This window comes from Dunckerocampus dactyliophorus, chromosome 5, assembly GCF_027744805.1.
Source record: "Dunckerocampus dactyliophorus isolate RoL2022-P2 chromosome 5, RoL_Ddac_1.1, whole genome shotgun sequence".
Taxonomy (NCBI): Eukaryota; Metazoa; Chordata; class Actinopteri; order Syngnathiformes; family Syngnathidae; genus Dunckerocampus; species Dunckerocampus dactyliophorus.
In genome coordinates this window covers 1,301,316-1,321,941 of record NC_072823.1, presented here as the reverse complement: position 1 = coordinate 1,321,941, position 20,626 = coordinate 1,301,316, and the positions used below count along the sequence as shown (strand labels likewise).

General features: G+C 43.7%; 1 protein-coding gene across 2 annotated transcripts in view; it reads left to right on the top strand.

The window, feature by feature from the left end:
• Positions 1–20,626, top strand: part of lamb1a (laminin, beta 1a) — a 44,153-nt gene that overhangs the window by 18,098 nt on the left and 5,429 nt on the right. The window contains exons 17-32 of one of the 2 annotated variants that reach the window (XM_054777225.1): positions 281–482; positions 566–709; positions 1,277–1,508; positions 2,021–2,184; positions 5,408–5,632; positions 7,115–7,329; positions 7,402–7,498; positions 12,493–12,862; positions 12,943–13,127; positions 15,334–15,575; positions 16,875–17,081; positions 17,161–17,305; positions 19,065–19,272; positions 19,802–19,943; positions 20,035–20,211; positions 20,293–20,452. In XM_054777225.1, the coding sequence (XP_054633200.1) occupies positions 281–482; positions 566–709; positions 1,277–1,508; positions 2,021–2,184; positions 5,408–5,632; positions 7,115–7,329; positions 7,402–7,498; positions 12,493–12,862; positions 12,943–13,127; positions 15,334–15,575; positions 16,875–17,081; positions 17,161–17,305; positions 19,065–19,272; positions 19,802–19,943; positions 20,035–20,211; positions 20,293–20,452 (3,115 nt within the window). The remainder of the gene's footprint in view (positions 1–280; positions 483–565; positions 710–1,276; positions 1,509–2,020; positions 2,185–5,407; positions 5,633–7,114; positions 7,330–7,401; positions 7,499–12,492; positions 12,863–12,942; positions 13,128–15,333; positions 15,576–16,874; positions 17,082–17,160; positions 17,306–19,064; positions 19,273–19,801; positions 19,944–20,034; positions 20,212–20,292; positions 20,453–20,626) is intronic. The other variant, XM_054777227.1, reaches the window with a different exon arrangement.

Sequence of the window (20,626 nt, the reverse complement as noted above, 5' to 3'; positions counted from 1 at the left end):
CGAGCTACTTCGAGAAGTGTTTGTTTACTCTGCAACAAGGAGTTTGTCAAAATCTCATGGCATAAATGTCATTTTTGCAAATTTACCGTTTGCTTTCAAAAAACGAACAATGCGCAACATAATTACAAACAACGTACAACATATTTAAGCAAAATTGATCAATCGCGTCAGGGACCCTGTTTTACTTGACGAGTAAGACTGGTCTGACTTTGATGTGACCACGAAGGTTGAAACAAAACCCCTTCAGGTTTGAGAACCGGGCACATGTTCTTCTTGTCAGATTGTGCTGATGCCTCACTGTAAGAACTTGGACCTGTTCACCGCCTCAGAAGGAGGCGAATCTGGTGAAAACCGCGGATGGGAAACATTTCAGCGTTATCGTTGTGTGGAGAACAGCCAGAGCGTGATCAAGACACAGATGACCGACATTTGCCGAAACCTGATCTTCAGCATTTCTGCGACGCTACACCAGGGGGCCAAAGGTACGAGTATGACAAGAGACTGAAGATGTTGAGGGATATTCCCAATTGAAAGATCAGAATGCAGACTTGTTCGAATTTTTCAGAATGCCAGTGTGACCCACAAGGATCTCTAAGCACAGTGTGCGACCCGAACGGAGGTCAGTGTCAATGCCGCCTTCACGTCATCGGCAGAGACTGCAACAGATGTGCTCCAGCCACATTCCAGTTTGGGCCAAGTGGCTGCAAAGGTATATACACCTACCGTATATGTCACAACAGAGGGATTATGCAACACAAAGGCTGTGTTTGTAAATGCCTGAATAACTATCTTCTCACACAGAAGAGTCACTGATGGTTTTGCGCATGGGTGTCCAAAGTGTGGCCCAGCGGCCATCTGTGGAACGTGACTCATTGCAGAAGTAAAATAATAACATAATTGACTTTTAGAAAATACATGTCACAAAGGCCAATTCCGCCACTTTACACAGCAAAAATATTATAATTTATGATTATTATGTGTATGCTATATGTGTAAGCTGCGGGGTTCAAAGTTTAAGAAAAACGTAGCGGCTCATACACCGGAATTAAGTTAAAAGTTTTTTCTTTCACTGCAAATGAATATCAGCTCCAAATATCAGCCTCCTTAACTAATAAAAACAGGTATCGGCCCTGGAAAAAAAACATTCCATGATCTCTAGTCAAAAGTGTATGCACACTTTCTCATGCGGTTAAGTGAGAAGGTAGATCCAAAATTGGAACTGGTTCTGTATGCTTTTATCAAGAACAGATAAAACAGCATGTCTTTGTATTTGCAGTATGTGACTGCGACCCTCAAGGCTCACAGACCCCGGTTTGCGATCAGCTTACTGGTCAGTGTGCTTGTGTTTCGGGAGCGTACGGACGTCAGTGTAATCGCTGTCTGCCAGGCCACTGGGGCTTCCCAACTTGCCGTCCATGCTCCTGTAATGGGCACACAGAAGACTGTGATGCTCACACTGGAGAGTGCGTCAAATGCAGACACTACAGCACAGGTCACAACTGCGACAGGTGAGTTACATCAGATCTTCCAGGGGCTAATACACGGAGATAAAGGGGAAGGGGCAAATATACTTTACTCAGCAGTAGCAATAATCCCGCAAAGAACCAAGACAAGAGCACATTGCATTAGCTCCTTTCCGATTGCCATTAATTGGGTTGCTATGCAAGTATGGAAAGCAGGGATGTCTCGATATTGGCATAAAAATGTAGTATCGGTCAATATTGTTTTTTTCCTTCTATTATGAAAACCAATATCGCCCTTTAAGCGCCAAAGTCGCAAACAAGCAACACTGATGTCTAGGTCTAGTTAAAGGGGTTCCACCGTGTACACATTAGAACTCCAACCACTAACCCTTTTTACATCTTCTGGTATAGTACGAGAGTGACAGCAACTATCAGCACCAGATTCCTTTTGTGTGAAACATATTTGGCCAATAGAGTTGGTTCTGATTCTGACATGGATTCTGATCTAATAAAGGGACAGAGTCACGAGAATGTCATGCTTATTCTTTCCTGTTAAGGTGTTTGGATGGTTACTATGGCAATCCGATGCTGGGTGCAGCTGACCATTGCCGCCCCTGTATGTGTCCTGACGGCCCTGGTAGTCTGCGGCAGTTTGCAAGAAGTTGTTTCCGTGCTGATGATTCCCAACAAGCCTTCTGCGCCTGTGACACTGGATACAAAGGTACTTTTTAGGGATGTCCGATATTGGCTTTTTTTTACCTAAAAACGATGTCGATATTGTCCAACTCTCAATTTCCGATATCAACCAATATCGACATGTGTAACATGACATATCTATTCCTTGAGTAAAGTTGTTGTCAAGTAACAATACTCTTAAATGAGTACAGTTGTTTTGTCAAGGAAAAGGCTTCTTGAGACGTCATCTGTACTTCTGTGAAGAAAGTGTCGGACGTTTCGCTCCTCATCCGAAGAGCTTCGTCAGCGAACTAATAAGTGCTGGTAGCCTAGGCCTTAAATACAGGAAGAGTGGGCGGAATTGGTGTGCCAACACCCTCCTCCTATTGGTTTGAGGTTTAATTTGGACCCTGTGTTCAGCAGGTTACTGAGACCAAAACCCACAGCTCTTAGTCTTGCAAATGAGGTGAAGGCAGGGCCGAGCCAGAACAATAGATGCTAAACAAGCCAGTATCAGAGTCGTTCATACCCAATTCAGGGAGCGACACTTCCCTTTTATCGGAGGTGTTAATAACAGGATAGGATTATACCACTACTCCGCCCAGGCTTAGTGTAACGAACCAATAGGAGGAGGGTGTTGGCACACCAATTCCGCCCTCTCTTACTGTATTTAAGGCCTAAACTACCAGCACTTATTAGTTCGCTGACGAAGCTCTTCGGATGAGGAGCGAAACGTCCGACACCTTCTTCACAGAAGTACAGATGACGTCTCAAGAAGCCTTTTCCTCGATGGACAACTCCTGTACGACTGAGAGCCTACACAGATACAGTTGTTTTGTTGTTTTATATATATATATATATATATATATATATGTATATATATGTACATATATATGTATATATATGTATATATATATATATATATATATACATATATATATATATATATACATATATACACACACGCACACACACTCCTGATCAAAATCTTAAGACCAGTTGAAAAATTGCTAGAATTAGCATTTTGCACATTTGGATCTTAATGAGGTTTTAAGTAGAGCTACAATATGCAAAAACAAGAATGGGGAGAGAGACAAAAAACATTTTGAAAATATAAGTTATTGAAAACAACAAACTGAAATAGGTTGTTTATCACCTGATCAAAAGTTTGCTCAAAATGTTCATTTTCTGTCAGGCATTCACACTGTCATGCCCTCCTGATGGTAAAGCTAAGAAGCTTTCTCTTTTTCAATGTGGTGTTATTGTGGAGCTGCATAAGCAAGGCCTCACGCAGCGTGCCATTGCTGCTGAGGTTGGGAGCAGTAAATCAGTCATTCAACAAAAAAGTCAAGCGGTAGACCCAAAAAAATGACACCTGCGCTGAGCCGGAGGATCCAATTGGCTGTCCATCAAGACACAGGGCGGTCTTCCACCTAAATTAAGGCCCTTACTGGTGCCGACTGCAGCGCAATAAGCCATCAGACGACATCTGCCGGAAAAGGGTTTAAAAAATAAAAAATTAATTCAAAGTCCTCATCTTCTTCAACACCACAAAACTGCCCATTTAGACTTTGCCAGGGAGCATCAAACATGGGACATTGAAAGGTGGACAAAAGTTTTATTCTCTGATGAGAAAAAATGTAACCTTGACGGTCCAGATGGCTTCCAACGTTACTGGCATGACAAGGAGATCCCACCTGATGTGGAGGGGGGTCCATCATGATCTGGGGTGCTTTTTCATTCAGTGGAACACCGGAGCTTCAGTTGGTGCGGGGTCGTCAAACGGCGGCCGCTTACGTGCAGATGTTGCAGCGGGCATCCCTCATGACCGAGGGCCCTCGTCTGTGTGGTAACAGCTGGGTTCTTCAACAGGACAACGCTGCAGTTCACAATGCTGGCTTGACCAAGGACTTCTTCAGGGAGAATAACATCACTCTTGTGGACCATCCTGCATGTTCCCCTCATTTAAATCCCATAGAGAACATTTGGGGATGGATGGCAAGGGAAGTTTCTAAAAATGGCCATCAGTTCCAGACAGTTGATGCCCTTGGTGAAGCCATCTTCACCATTTGGAGCAATGTTCCCACTAGCCTCCTGGAAACACTGGCATCAAGCATGCCCAAAGCCATTTTGGAAGTGATGAACAAGAACGGTGGAGCTCCTCATTACTGAGTCCTACTGAGAACATTTTTTGTTATGGTTTGGAGAGTTTTTTGTTATTTTTTGAGTGATGGTCTTAAACTTTTGATCAGCTGATAAACAGCCTATTTCAGTTTAATTGTTGTTTTCAATAAATGACTTTTTCAAAGTGTTTTTTGTCTCACTCCCCCTTCTTGTTTTTGCATATTGTAGCTCTACTTAAAACCTCATTAAGATCCAAATGTGCCAAATGCTAATTCTACAGATTTTTCAACTTGTCACTACTTTGTGCTCTATAGCTGATGTAACGTGTCAATGTCAATAAAGGTCTTATGTTAGCCATCTGAGAAGATCAAATACATTGTTTTTGGTGCCTAACTGTTTCCCAAGTATGTTAGTGCGTGTGTGAATGCATAAATGAGAGGCATTAACTTCAATTTCTTGGCAGAAAGGCGCTTTATTAAGTACATTTCTTTGTATTCACTTAGAGTGCAGCCTTGCCACATCCAATATGGCGACGACGCCGACGTACGGCTCAGCGGTGCGGCGTCTTAATGGTTTTGACAACAGAGCTTCCTGTTTCCCAGCGTGCTTTGCTGTACTGTTGTTGTAAATGGCCGCTAAGTTACACGTGTAGAGCTCACATAGTTGTCAGTTATTCAGCAGCAGTACTCGTCGGTGGTTTCTTGTCTATATACCGTTGCGGTGTGATGTTTTTTTTTTTTTAGCTCTTTCTTAACAAAAACAAGTAAGAATACGAGTAAGAATGGTGCGTGGAATGGTAACCCCCCCTCGATTTTTAAGGAGCTGCTAAATTAATTGTGAGTTTCTTTTGTGACTCTGCTTGTATCTGTTTTTATTGTAGGGGAAATAAACATATATTTAATCTTACAAAATGAGGGTAAAAACCACAAACTCAAAGAAAGGTAAAAAAGGAGTAATTGTGTCACTGTTGAAGAGCATACAGTATGTTATTCTGCACTCAAATTCTTCCTTCTACTATTTTTATTCGGCTCCATTTTTTGAAGCTCAGCCACTGGCGCATCGCAATTAAGTACAGTTTCAGAAATAGTGCTACGAGATTTGCTATAGAAATTTAGGTCAAGGACATATGGACCCATTTTTTTCAGGTGCTCGATGTGATGAGTGTGCCCCTGGTTACTATGGAAACCCTGATGTGGTCGGAGGGTTGTGCCAGCCCTGTCAGTGCAACAACAACATTGACATGCTGGACCCACAATCCTGCGACGCCCAAACTGGCGAGTGCCTGCGCTGCCTGTACCACAGCGAGGGGGATTCCTGTGAATATTGCAAGCAGGGATACTATGGCGATGCCCTGTTGCAGGACTGCAAGAGTAAGTTCACTTCACTATGCAGGTGGAATTTCAAAAGTGTGCAGGTCACACTTTTGTTTGGATATTATTCAAATGTCGTGTTTTTTAAAAGGACATTGGTATGTCCATCTGGAATGTTGATGAGGTTGTGAGTAGGGATGTCCATAATGTAGATATTGATATCAGCACCGGAGTAACAAGCTCATTAAGTCAGTGGTATTGGAATGATCTTCAAGTTTCTCCTTCGGATTGTAAATATGCAACTTGTACTGACTGTAAGTGTTACGTTCTGTTCACTGTGTGTAATTCATCCCCATCTAAATAGTAGCGCTGACTACTTCCACTTTAGACCACAGCGGATGTCTCCAAAAAAAGTGTGCAAACTGTAACCAGGCTTTTTTACATTGCTTCTGGAGTACTCCTCTTCTTGGTAGAGTGGCCTTTTAACCCCTGTCGATACAAGACTTGTTTGACTGTGAATAATGACACACCCTCACCAGCTTCAGCCATCAACTTCTTTAGCTTTGCTCCTGGGGTTGATTGGCACATTTCAGACTAAAACGTGTTCATCTCTGGGATACAGAACCCCTCCCCCTCCTGAGGGTTATGATGGCTGGACATTCCCATGTTTAGGCTTGCAGATAATTGTTTGAACAGAACGTGGAGCCTTCAGGAATCAGAAAATGACACGCAAAGGTGAACCTGTGGAGCGCCACAGTTTCCTGATCTCTTAGTTGATTTCTTTTGATTTTCCAATAATGTCAAACAAGGAACCTGTGTGTTTGAAGTGTGGCCTTAAGATACACGTGCAGGTGTGCCTCCAACCAACTCATATCTTTGAAGCTTCCAAAGCCATGTCATTCTCCTGTGGGCTTCCCCGAACCGGGCCACGGGAAGCTTTCAGCTTTTTTAAAATCACTGCACCTCAACGTTTCCTGCGGCCCGGTGGCTGGGGACCCCTGCCTTACAGGGCGATATGATGTGTTCTTTTATACATTTGATAACACTGTAAGAAGGACACGTTTATATATATTTTATAATGTAAGATCAACAAGTGTAACCATGTCGTTTTGTACACGCTATTGAATTGTTCTGTTTTTAAAATATATTGTTTTTGAATCTTAACCCGTGTGTGCGTATCGAATCGTTTTCCAAAAAGAGATTGACATCCCGACTCATTATAGACAAAAACGTCTTTCCTATCTGTGATTAATTCAGATTCATTATGAGTTAGCTATGGACAAAATGTGATTAATCACGACTGAAACGAAATTTGATACATTGCATGTTTTGAAAGCAGCTGCATTGTTGTGCAAACACCTCACGTTAGCCTGTGTATTTGATCACTTTCAACCCAATACAGCCATTGTTTCGATTGCTGTTCTGGTTCTGGTTCTGGTTCTGGTTCTTACACACAGTGGCAAGCTAACAAGGACGCCAACAAGGACGTTTAGAGAAAGAGAGAGTTGCAGTTACTGATGATTACCTTGCTGTGGTCCACAGAGTGCACTTGTCATCTTGGCAGCGATTCTGACAGCTGTCCATCATCAGGTGACTGTCACTGCGACCGTACTAGTGGTCAGTGCCAGTGTCTCCCCAATGTGATTGGCCTCCACTGTGACCGTTGTGCACCTGACACTTGGAACATGGCAAGCGGTAGCGGCTGTCAGGCTTGTGACTGTGACACTAAACATTCATACGAGACGTCATGCAATGAGGTAAGCAGTGTTGCTATCCAAAATCTGTTGTTGCGGCTAAAGATGGCTTCTCAATAGGTCTTACTTCCACAGGTCAGCGGTCAGTGTTCATGTATGCCAGGTTTTGGAGGCAGGACATGCAGCGAGTGCAGGGAGCTGTTCTGGGGAGACCCAGAGGTCCAGTGTCATGGTAGGTGAACATTTTCATTATGGTAAGTTCTCTGACAGTTACGTGTTCCACAAGTTGTGACATGCAGTGGGGAAAATAAGTATTAGATCCTTTGCTGATTTTATAGGTTTACCTCCTTAAGGATTCATTATGCTACACCGTCACAACACTCACTCCTCTCCCACCAAACCCTAAACCCTGCAACGCAGCCTGTCATGATAACAAATTTTGCTGGTCGATAATTGTGCAAAAATTTATCGACGATAATTGATCATTTTTACTTTTTTTTTTTTTGTTTGTTATTATTCAATGAGGGCCGCACGGTGGACTAGTGGTTAGCATGTTGGCCAATACAGGAACAGCTTGGAGATCGGGAAGACCTGGGTTCGATTCTCCCCTGGGCATTTCTGTGTGGAGTTTGCATGTTCTCCCCATGTGTGCGTGGGTTTTCTCCGGGTACTTCGGCTTCCTCCCACATTCCCAAAAACATGCAGGTGAGGTTAATTGGTGACTCTAAATTGTCCGTAGGTATGAATGTGAGTGTGAATGGTTGTTTGTCTATATGTGCCCTGCGATTGGCTGGCGACCAGTCCAGGGTGTACCCCGCCTGTCGCCCGAAGTCAGCTGGGATAGGCTCCAGCATGCCCCCGCGACCCTAATGAGGATGAAGCGGTATAGAGGATGGATGGATGGATGGATTATTCAATGATCTTTTTGTCATGTTATCTTTCTTGTTTACAAAGAAGAAACAGAAGCCGCCTAATAGAACACTCACAACGTCACATACCAATCCTATGGTGTCAAAAGAACTACACACAGCAACGCAGTCGGTGGATAAAAGCAGCTATGTCAGTGAGCTAAAATGAAATGTTTCTGATCTCTCCCAGGCAATTCCTACTGTTGGTTTTCAACCGTATTGAAAGGTTGCATTTCTTTTGCAATGTAGTGAGCGACACTGAACGCGCACCGTTTTGCGATGTTTTGTTTAATATTTACTCCGCCGATCAAACGTCTCAGTAAGCGTTGACTGTCGGGAAGAAGGCTTTGCTTCACAGCCACACTGAAACTGTGGAATTTGATTACTTTCGTGCCTTCATTCACATTCGCGTCTGCTTGGTAACCGCTCGCACTCCATGTACGTAGCCCCCGCCTCCACTACTGGGACAAAGAGGCTTAATAGCTGAGAAGATGCTCGCTCTCTTCTGTGTTCATTTCATATGGAGCCAACGAGCACAGACACATGCAGAGTGAACCCTCTTGTCATCCAGCCTGTGTATCACACAGAAAGACTAACACATGCATACACGTAAATGTCAATTTATCGAGGGTTCATAATTAGCTTTTTCAGTACATCATTAGCCTGTCTTATGTTTCCCTCATGTGAATGCACCATTTTAAATTTGATCTTCTCCTCCGCCTTCGGAGCAACATGTACTATAAAAGTGACAAAGCTCCAACAAGGATCCGGATGATGCTCCCGTCACCATTCTTCACTACCACTACACAGTAAGGTAAAGGGATAGTTTGTATATTTTTGACATGAAGTTGTTTGACACCCTCATCAGCAGTGTAGTACATCAATGGTGACTCAAGAGCAGCTTCAAGTGGCAGCGCATGAGCACGATCGAGAAGCAACAGGGACGCCGACACAGGAGATGGTGGGTTCTCTCATGGATCGAGAGGAGGAGGCTTTTAGGGCAGTACAAATCATTGTTCCAAGGGCTAGAGCGTGAATCGAGGGGGGACTGCAGAAGTCAGTGCGCACAACATGCGTTGTAAGTGCGGAACATGTGATTACTCAGTTTGGTAGACGTGAGATCAGCGTGCTCATCGGACAGTTGAACAGGGGAAGTGCCGAGTAAGCACGGACAACGCACTTATCACATGCACAACACGCTAGACTAACAGAGTCAGTGTGTTGCGCACCCATTGACTGCACAGGGAACACGCGTCACCCGTATTGGGGGTGAAGCCGTAGCCCGACGCAAAAAAGTGCTCTGTCGTGTCTGCGTGCTCCCAAATCTGTATTGAGGCAGTACTCACCACGTACGGATCCCCAAATTTTGCCCACGTGTTTGCAAGTAGCCAGCACGCCCTTGCAAGTACAGCGGGTTTGGACCTTGTGATTGTTTTGAGAAGCAGAATGCTTAGTTTGCACCACTTTTTTTTTTTTAGATATGTTCTTATTTGACAACACCACTGTAGCTTAGCTCTCACTTTAACTCCCTCTCATTGCAGCGGTGTTCATCCGCATGTAAACACTGTAGAACACAAACGCAACAATGGACAAGCGGCAGCGTGCAGTGATATAAAGGGAGAGAAAATAACGCACAGCGATTGAGAGGTCTGACGACAAAAATCAACCAGAACTCTGCTCATGGGACGAAGTGGGGGGAAAGTCACTGTTGATGCAGTAAGGTGAAGTAAACATCAGAGATGCTTTGCCACAAGCTGGAACTGCAGGAAACCAAGTACGGTGATGCAATTCTTCTTCCGAGATGGTATTCCTTGGAGCCTCCTCATTGTTGGGAACCCTTCCCCATAATCAGCAGGGATCTCAGGTGTTTTGCCCCTTAACCTGTACACCTCGCCTGAGTGGGGCAGCCAAGACTGACTAGGGGTTCCAACTGTGGGCCTCTTCAGCCACAGCCACAGCGAGCTGGACTCGGCTGCTGCGGCTATGTCCCTGGTGGCTATTGCCAGCTGTTTGGGTTGCAGCCCAATCCTCTGGAGGAATTGACGCACCAATTGTGCCGGGCACCCGCGGCAGCCAACTTCAGTGGGGTAGATGGTTGCGTGTCACCGCTTTTGGTATTTGGCTTTCTTCAGCTGGTGGGATGTGGCTAGCCTCTCTTCCCAGGGCGCTGTAAGCTCAGTGACTGTGATGGTTTTCATGCTCTTGGACAGCAGAACCATGTCTGGTCAGAGCAGGGTCACTTCCTCGTCCTGTGGGAAGAAAAGCTTACTTTTCAGGTCCACGCTCAGCTCCCAGGCGGAGGCACAAAGATAAAAGGTGGGTTCTTGGCAGACGTTGTTGTCTCATTCCCTCACAAAGGTTGGGACTGCTTGTTGTTGGCTTTGACTCGCTGCTGTTCCACCCATTTGGAGAACCGGTAAGAATGCGGTACAGTGTACAGGAGGCTGCTCCACATTGGTTTCAAGATGGGCCTTCCCCTCTGCCCCAGAGCTTTACATCTTACACTGCTGATGCGGGTGTCAGACAGATTCATGTCAGAAAGTTCCAACTATCCCTTTACAGTAAATAGCAAGTCATTGAGACAAGTGGTTGCTCCCACTATGGAAAACGCTGCTCTAGCATTTTGGCATTTCTCTGTCGGTCATGTGCTCAGCCCCACAGAAGAGCCATGAAAGGATCAAGACACTGTCATTATGACTATGCACAGAAAGAAACTGACATAATGTAAAAAAAACATTAAATAAAGGTTATTATTAATTTGTATTTGATTGAGGGAAATAAGTATTTCATCGCCTACCAACTAGCAAGCGTTGTGACCCCCACAGACTGGTTAAGTGCCCATGAAGCACACACATAAGGCCTGTCCCTTTGGGCAAGTACTTCTACCGCACCTTGTTTTGTGTATGAAAGACACCTGTCACTGTCACACAAAGTCTCTTCCATTTAAACCTCTCCATCCACCATGGGCAAGACACAAAATCAGGGACACAATTGTAGACCTTTAAATGACTGGAATAGACTAGAAAAGCATTTACATTTGACCTTTCTCTGTTAAAGTAAAGCCACCATCAACAAATGTACCATGTTCATGTCTTGTAAGAGGGTTAATGTACAAAATCAGCAGGGGATCAAAGACGTATTTTCCCACTGCATGCAAAATGAGACCGATCAACGCTTTGCTTATTTCTGTTTCACTTTAATTGAGCCTCAGTGCATTCACTTGATATGGTTCCAGTTTAAAGAATCCAAACCTGCTACATTAAGTCTAAACCGGGGGGGGGGGCTTGTATGCTAAGAGCTAAGAAAGCCACATGTTTTATGATGAGCCATGAGAGTCTTGCATTTTTAAGCAAGACCAACAATTTTAGGATATAATCAGTCTGAATTGGATGGATTGAAATGCATAAGAAAGTTTAATATTTTGAAAGCTATTTTTAAAACAGTGATTTCTGTAATGTTTTACGTTAAATTGTCTGCAAGAAAATGCTATTTCTTTTTGTAATGTTACGACTTTATTGCTGCAATATTTGAACTTTTCCCCAACCTAATATTGCAAAAATTACAACTTTATTTTGTTTTGCTTGTTTGTTACGACTTTATTTAAATACAAATACATCTTTGCTATTAAAATGAGATTATTTTTCCTCATAATGTTAGTATGTTTATAATAGTAGTATAAGTATATATAGTATATGTACTATATGTTATAGTAGTATAAGTTTAAATAGAATTTTTAGTCCCATAGAATTTTTAAACTTTTTTTCTCATAATATTTGGACTCTAATTGTAAAATTACAGAATTTTTTCTCCATTTCTGCGATTGTTTTATTACTTTTTTTCTACTTTCTCGTAAAATGTCTTCATGTCATTTTGACTTTATTCCCGTAATATTTTGAAGTTATTCTCGAAACATTATAAAAATTTCCACAACCTAATTTTCCCAAAAATGACAACTTTATTCATTGTTTTGTTTGTTTCCCATAATGTTACGATGTTATTCTCGTAAAATTACAACATTTTTTTGTTAGATTACAACTTTTTTCTCTTCTCTTGTAAAATTACTGCTGATTTTTTAATTTTTGCCGCCTTTTTTTGGTTGTATTTTTAGAAAGTGCTGTGGGCCAATAAGAAAGCACCCGGACCGCACTTTGAACACCCCTGTTGTAGAACAACAGGAGTATATTTGTTATATATTTCAAGATTTTATGGTGTTAAGAAACATCTGCGAGTCATCAGAAGAGCCACATCTGGCTCCCGACCCGTAGGTTTCCTACCCCTGGTCTCATCAAATCAAACTCGTGTGTGATTCTTCCACCAGCATGTGACTGTGATCCTCGTGGTATTGCTCAGCCGCAGTGCAACAGAAACAACGGTCACTGCGCATGTGTAGAAAGCGTGTCTGGACCACGCTGTGACACCTGCGCCCGTGGGTTCTCTGGTACCTTCCCGAACTGCAAGCGTTGCCACCAGTGCTTCTCTGAGTGGGATGCTGTCATTGGGCAGCTCACAAATCAGACACACCGCCTCGCGAGCAAGGTAAATGCTATCAAAGCTAGTGGAGTAAGTGGACCCTACAGAAAATCTATCGATGTCATGGAGAGGAGCGCCTCCGACATCCACGCCATCCTGAACCAGAACCCAGCCTCACAGCCGCTAAGTGAGATCCAGCAGCTCCTGCAAGAGGCTAGGTGAGAATGGATTTAATTTGGGTCGTTAAAACCGCTAGCTTTAATCTGTCAAATCTAACCGACCTCTGATTGTCCGTCAGCGACTTGATGGAGGCTCTTAGCCACTCACTAAATGACACTGAGAAGGTGCTGCTCGAGGTCCAGGAGGAGGACAGCATCATGGAGGATGAGCTGAAATTGCTGACGGCGCATGCTCAGAAACTCGAGCAGACAGTTCAGGACATTTTGGATCAGGTCGAGTTCATCAAGAACTCCGACATCAGAGGTGAGAGAACTGCCACAGACAGCAGGGAAAAGAAGTACTTGATCCCCTGCTGATCCTGTAGGTTACGTTACAAAGATAACAACAGCCCAGAACAGCCCAGGTTATAAATTAAAGGTGCTATCCCTCCATGGCCCCAAATTACACTTTTGTCCACAAAATATAAGAGCACCACCACCGGCTAGCATACTGTATGTGACCAATATTGGCTTCCATCAACCGTAAATTCAATTTAGCGTGAGCTATGGAAGAAAAAAAAAACACAACGAGCTTGCCAACTCATTGGAAATTGCATGCAATTTCAATGTCTACACGGAAACGAGTAGCCACCGTTTTCAGATTTTCCTACTCTGGAAGCTTCGGGTGGCCCAGAATGCCGTTCCCGTGGGGATGAGATGTTGAAACCATAAAATACTTTGACGCTTTGACCTGATAACATTTCCGTGTGGATAGCCCCCACGTTAACAATTTCTTCACCTTGTAAAATAGATATCATATTAGCAAAAAGATCAATGGTGTCATTTTTTAATCTAAAGTTTTTGGAAGGTGAGGGCAATGGCGTAGTACGGGTTGCCTGACACGTGACTGCTGAAAAAAATAGGTCGCCAGGGTGCGGATGTGTTTTGCACAGAGCAGATGGTGTAGTGACATGACGTGCTGCGTTTTGGTTGCCGCTTGATTGCTTTTCCTACGTGCGTGAGTGTGTTCGTGGGGTGTGGCTTGCATGCGTTGAGCAAGAAGAGGGTGGGATTTTGTACGTTCAAACGCTAGCACCCCCACTGTAGCATCCAGCCATGACATTTTAGTTTGTATTTGAGGGAAACAAGTATTTGATCAGCAAGCAAAAGATGACTGACTTAGTACTTGTTTGCAAGCACGGAGGTCAGATGTTTGTTGTAGTTGGTCACCAGAGTTGCACACATCTCTCTGGAGGCATTTTGCTTCACTCTTCTTGACAGGTACTTTTTAATTACCTCCAGCAAGCGCAGCGCAAAGCGCAAGCACAGTGCGGAGGTTATGTCTTTGACGCCGTTTGTTTGTTTGTGTTCAAAACAACTTTTTTTCCCCCAAAATTCTTTTCCCTAAAACTAATTACCTATGACTAATACTTCCACATTTATCAACCCATTCAGATATTTCCAAAGTCAAAATTCTCAACTCATTCGGAACATTTAGCCTTCCCGGTACATTGCGTTACCATGCTAAGCGTTAGCATGCTAGCGATAGCATGTTAGCATTGCTAGCATGACAATGTTAGCATACTAGCATTTTTACCTACTGTATTTTCACATATTTCACACGTAGACACATATTTAAACACTTAGCACTATTATACTATGCTAGCATACTAGCACTAACATTAGTATAGTTGCATTTTTAGCCATTTTCATAGCTAGACATTTAAATAAAGCACCATCCATCTTCTATGCCGCTTATCCTCACTAGAGTCGTGGTTATGCTGGAGCCTATCCCAGCTGACTTCGGGCAAGAGGCGGGGTACACCCTGGACTGGTCCCCAGCCAATCACAAGGCACATATAGACAATCAACCATTCAGTTTCACATTCATGCCGATGGACAATTTAGTGTCACCAATTAACCTAACATTCATGTTTTTGGAATGTAGGAGGAAACCAAAGTACCTGAAGAGAACTTGGAGAAGATGCAAACTCCACACAGAGATGCCCAACGGAGATTCAATTTTCCCAATCTCCTGACGAACATCTAAATATGTAGATAAATGTAGAACTAATATTTATGGTGCAAATCACAATATCCCCCCATGTTGTGATTTACACCATAAATATTAGTCCTACATTTATCTACATATTTAGATTGCTAACGTTAGCATAATAGCAGTGCTATCATGGTAATCTTAGCATGCTAACACCTAGCACAATAGCTGTAAGTATTTACATAACACTTATGAGTTTATATAAGTGGGCCGCATTGTGGCCTACTGACGTATGCTGCTTGGCGGAGGTCTGCGCTCTCTGAGTGCTTTTGTAGTTAAATGTTTAATTTGATGAATAATGATGAAGATTACTTGTAGTCGTGGGAAATCACTGGCTTGGAGTGATTGAAAGAGGAGACAAATACCTATTTTTCAAGCACTCACTCTGGCATCACAATCCAATATGGTAAAAGATACTGCACAGTTTTACTGATGAAAAGAGTGATTGTTTCAATGTGTATTTCTCTGTTACCAGGGGCTGCAAACAGTGTTAGCAAGTACTTCCTGCAGTCTCAGTCGGCTGAAGGTCGAGCAAATGCTTCTACCATTGACCCTGACAGCCCTGTGGAAAACTCTGCTAACCTACGGGAACTCACTGTGGACAAGATGAACCAAACCAGAGACGAGTTCCTCAGGAGACACACTGAGCATGCTCAGAGACTGGATGAACTGGCTGGACAAATCCAGACTCTGGACCTGGCAGAGCTCAGCCACAAGGTACAGATGCCAGCTAGGGCTGTCTACAAGTCTTAATACGTTACGATAGGTACAATGGTGAACGCTTGGCAGAGTCTGGGCAGCGATCGGTCGGTGTGGGAGAAGAAATCTATATATATATATATATATATATATATTCCGTTAAGCAAATTTTTGTATGTTTTGTAATGCAATCATGGATTCAGCCAAAAAAACCCCACCATCAACAACTAGCAGATGTTACCAACAGTGGTTTGTGATAACGGACTGATCAAAAAAATGTGTTATACTTCATAAAAATTGGCTTAAGTTGTTGTTAGACTGAATGAGATCCATATAATAATGCGTATAATAAAGTTATAATGTGCATATAATAAATTATACCACTGCGTAAATGAGAATAATAAAATACCAGCAGTGCTCCAGTCACTTCTCGCTTCTGTCTGGCAGGCGACATTACCGGTGACAAATGAAATCACAGTGATGGTCGATACAAATCATTTTGGTCTTGTTGCGGGAGCCATGTGCCAGGGCTTTGAAGCTACACTTACCCATCAGAACACCCTTTTCTCTCTCCACTTCTGCTCAATATTTGTTGCTGCGCGTAGCGCCACAGTCACTGCTGCGTTTCGTCAAACAGGACGTGTGCACGTCTTAAAAAATAGTACCGTTAAAGGAAGCTTCCATTCATGCGTTGTTAGCTTTGATAGCCCTAATATTTTTATATTGTCCTTCTGTTTTTATTTTCCTGCCTCGGGACTATAGATGAAAATGAGCAAATATGCTGGAATGTGGCTCATTTACACCTTGTACAGAAGGATGAGACTGTTGATTAACTTTCAATACCAAAGGCGTATTTATACGTTTTTATAATCCCGAACAACTGATCTCAAAGACATATTCACACGTCTTTTACATTTTTTTTGCACCAGAGGACAAAGAGGTGATGAGGCAACTGCACACTAATGGATGCCACTGTCAGAGCAGTTTAACGCCATCAAAACGGACACAAGGTGGCAGAAGTGCCGCTACTGAAGGGGTTGTCATTTGAAAATTGGCTGGGAGTTGCGTCCCAAATACATAAATAAATAAAATAAACTAGGATATTGCGAGGGACGACTGTGTTTCATTTTTCATTAAGAGTCCCACCAGTATGTTCCCATGATGGATTGAAGACGATAGCAAGGGGCATTCCTGTTTAGACGATCCCAGACAAGGCGATGGAGTGCTTTGTATGTATGAATGGATGGATAAAGTCAACCCTTCACTGACGTTGCTCTCGATCTGTTAATATTAATTTGATCTTTTGTGGCTCTCCAGACATGCGGGAATCCAGCAAGTCAGGAGTCGTGTTGGTTGTCTCCCTGCGGGGGTCTAGGCTGTGTGAACGCAGAAGGTGGCCCTCAGTGTGGAGGCCAAGAATGTGACGGTGTGTTGACCAAAGCTCACTCCAGCTGGCAGAAAGCCGGTGCCACTGAACAGGACATATTACATGCAATGGGGAAAGTGGACCAACTTGCAAAGACGGTGAGACCCCAGTCCATGATATTAGAACTGATCTACTATTTGTGTTCTTTGCGGACTCTCACCTGTATTATATCCTCAGGTCTCAGAGCTCAAACAACAGGCAGATGATGCAAAAATGAGTGCTTACGACGTCCTTATGAAGGCCAATACGACCAAACACAACGTGGATCGGAGCAACAAGGACTTGAGGACCCTCATCAGACAGATTCGAGACTTCCTCACACGTGCGTCGTGAATTTCTGTTTGTGTTGTCCGTGTCATATTTCAAAGTCCACAGCGAATAAGGATCTTTGAAGTTGGGATTGACTGTTATCCCATTTTAGGAATCCAAAGAACATCTTCTCAGACTGGTTAGATTGTAGACATAGTAACAGTGGGGGAAATAAGTATTTGACCCCTTGCTGATTTTGCAGGTTTGCCAACTTACAAAAACTGCAACATTGTATGATTTTAAAGGGGACCTATTATACTCATTTTCGGGCTTTTGTGTTGCGTAGTGGACTCCTATAGAGCAGCTACACACGATAACCCGCACAGGAATCATTCTAGATCTTCCACACTCTGCGCCTCTTCCTGCAGTGTTTCCTGCCTCCCACCCAAACGGTCTGTGTAATTTAGTCCACCGCGGCCCCCCTCCAGGTATGCCTCCCGCCGAGCCCACTCCACTGTGATTGGTCACACTCCCAAGCGCCGCCGAGGCCGATTGCTGACACAAAATAAACACAGTTAGACACTGATAAATTGTTACTTGCTCTTCTGACTCTTCAACACGGCCAAGTGACGTCGAAAAGGCGTCGGACTCCAGCAAGTTTGCCGGATAGTCCGACTTCGTATTGGCCCATGTTCACAAAACAGTCTCGTGTGAAGTGCCGTTGCCGGATGAGCATATTTTTCTCTCTCTGGCCGGCAATCAGCAACTCCAACCACTTCTGCCTGACGCTCGCCTCTTTAGGCACACGTCGACAAGCATTTCCTGGGAGCCATACGTGCTAGCACGGACAACAGAGCAGAGCGGGCAGAGGGCAGGCCTACATCGTGTGCGTGGGCATGCCCATATAAGGAAGTCCGGGTTGCGTTGATGACAGTGGAACTCGGTGTTAAAAATAACTGAAAAACCCAGCGTGCAAAACCATCCAGAACTGCTTTCGGGGCTCACTTCCAAATGTGCCAACCTCATGATGTGACGCGTTGGCATCGTTTAACACGAATACGACAATGTAACGGCATTTATAGGTCAGAAAAGAGGAAAAGGTCCCCTTAGCAATAGGTCCCCTTTAATGAAAGGTGCATTTTGAGACCGAATATCACCAAAAAAGTGGAATAAGACATAGTATGCATTGTATTTATTTGCATGGTTTTGGTCCCCCATGGATAAACAGCCTGTTAATGTTTTGTTTAAAAAAAAGCCATTATTGGCCAGCATGGATGTCAAACGTTTTATAATAGTTGGGGACAAGGTCTGTGGTGGTTGGCGGTGTCGTGGTGCTTCTTCTATTTCCTGATCACTGCACCAGCAGTTGAGCTTTTCTCTCCAAGTTGCGTCCCTGTTCTCCTGTAGCCCATCCCAGCCTTGTGCAGGTCAACAATCTTGTCCCTGATGTCCATAGTGCTTGTTTGGGTGTGGACAGGTGTCTTTTATGCAGGTAATCAGGTGAGGCAGGTGCATTTGATGTAGATCATTTGGGTCTTGAAGAAAGACTAAACTACTTGTCGTTTGGTGGGGGGTTCTAATACTTATTTTTCCCCATCAGATGGTGATCAATTCTAAATTCCTATGATGTGATTTCTGGGAATTTCCTTTGGGATTCTGTCTCTCATGATTAGAATTTACACATGATTCAAATTATTGATCGCTGCATTCTTTCTAAGCGGGCCAACCTGCAAAATCAACAGGGGGTCAAATACTTATTTCCCCCACTGTAGGTGCGGCAATTATAAAGTTGTTTTCAGCTGCGGGGGTGATGATGCTTGGTTGTCTTTCAGAGGATGGAGCAGACCTTGAGAGTATTGAAAAAGTGGCTAATGAGGTGCTGGCCATGCAGATGCCCACCACACCGGAGCAGCTTCAGAACCTGACAGATGAAATTCAACAGAAGGTGGGGGAACTGGGCAATCTGGAGACCATCCTACAGCAGAGCGCTGATGACATTCAGAAAGCTGAAAGCCTGCTTGAACGAGCACGTCAAGCTAAGTGAGTTAGCGACGAAAGTCGTTTTACAGAATTGAGTAGCTCTGGGCCATCTTCACTTTGTAGCTCTCCGAAGAAAAAAGGTTGGCAACTCCTGCACGAGACAGCAGATGTTTAATAATGTTTGTGTGTAATGGTGGTGTCAATGCTGCATAATTCGCGCAGCTCTCCATGAGTTGTCCGCTAAAAGTAACATCTTACTGAAAGAAGAAACGGTTCTAAATTTATGTTTACTTTTTTTTAAATGCCAAACTGCAACTATGTCTTTTTTTGTTGTATTAAAGTGAGCTACGTTTTTTTAAATTTAATTTTTTTCATTTTATACCAGTTAATACGGGAAGGACTCAAACTGCACTTCTGCTTGTTGTGTTGTGTTGTTTAAATGAAAGACGACTCAAACTCGTTACATTTGCGGCTCCTGACTATTTTTCTTGAGCGCAAGAGGGGGCCGAGTGGCTCTTTTGATAGTAAAAGTTGCAGACCCCTGGCTTAAACCATGTCAGGGTTGTAATTATAAAAGTGTGCTCAACAGTCAGGAGGCGGCTGACGTGAAGGACTCTGCTGAGTTGGTGAAACGAGCTCTGGAGGAAGCTCAGCGAGCTCAAACAGCCGCCAGCAGTGCAATCCAGCAGGCCACCACCGATATCCACAACACCAGAAAGCTACTACTCTCAGTCAGTCGTCTGTGTACAAATACTCCACAAGTCTGAGTAAAAGTAACTTCATCATGTTGTAGTAACGTGCTGTGTTGTCTGAATGGCTCAGGTCAAGTCGGAGACAACAAATGCAGAGTTAAAACTGAATGACGCCACCCTCAGACTGCAGCGCCTTGACGAGAACATGATACTGCTCAGAGACAAGACTCTGAATGCCACTCGGAGCAGTGAACGCACCATTCAGGATGCAACCAGCATAAGACAAATAGCCAATGAAATAAAAAAGGTCAACTTTAGTCTGAGGATGACTCAGCAAGTCCTGTCCTCTGTCCTTTTCTTTTTGCATTGTCGTTTTTGTCATTTGCAGGACATGGATGCCAAAATAAAGGGGAGGTTCTCCACTGTCGAGCAGCTGATTGAAGAAAAAGGAGGAGGCGTGGCTGATGCTAAGAAGAGGGCAGAGTCACTGCAGCGAGAAGCCAAGGAGCTGCTGTTGCAAGCCAGTAACCAACTGAAGCTTTTAAAAGGTGAATCACTTCCAGTGGTTGAGCGTTCCACTCTGAAGGCACTGTACAGGTGATGCAGGTTGAGTTTGGATGTAAGGTCGGATCTTGTACCTGAAGTAGCTCCTAAGGACCTGTCCACACGGGAATGTTCTTGGGATTTTTTTTATTAAAAAAAAAAAAAAGGCTGCATCCACA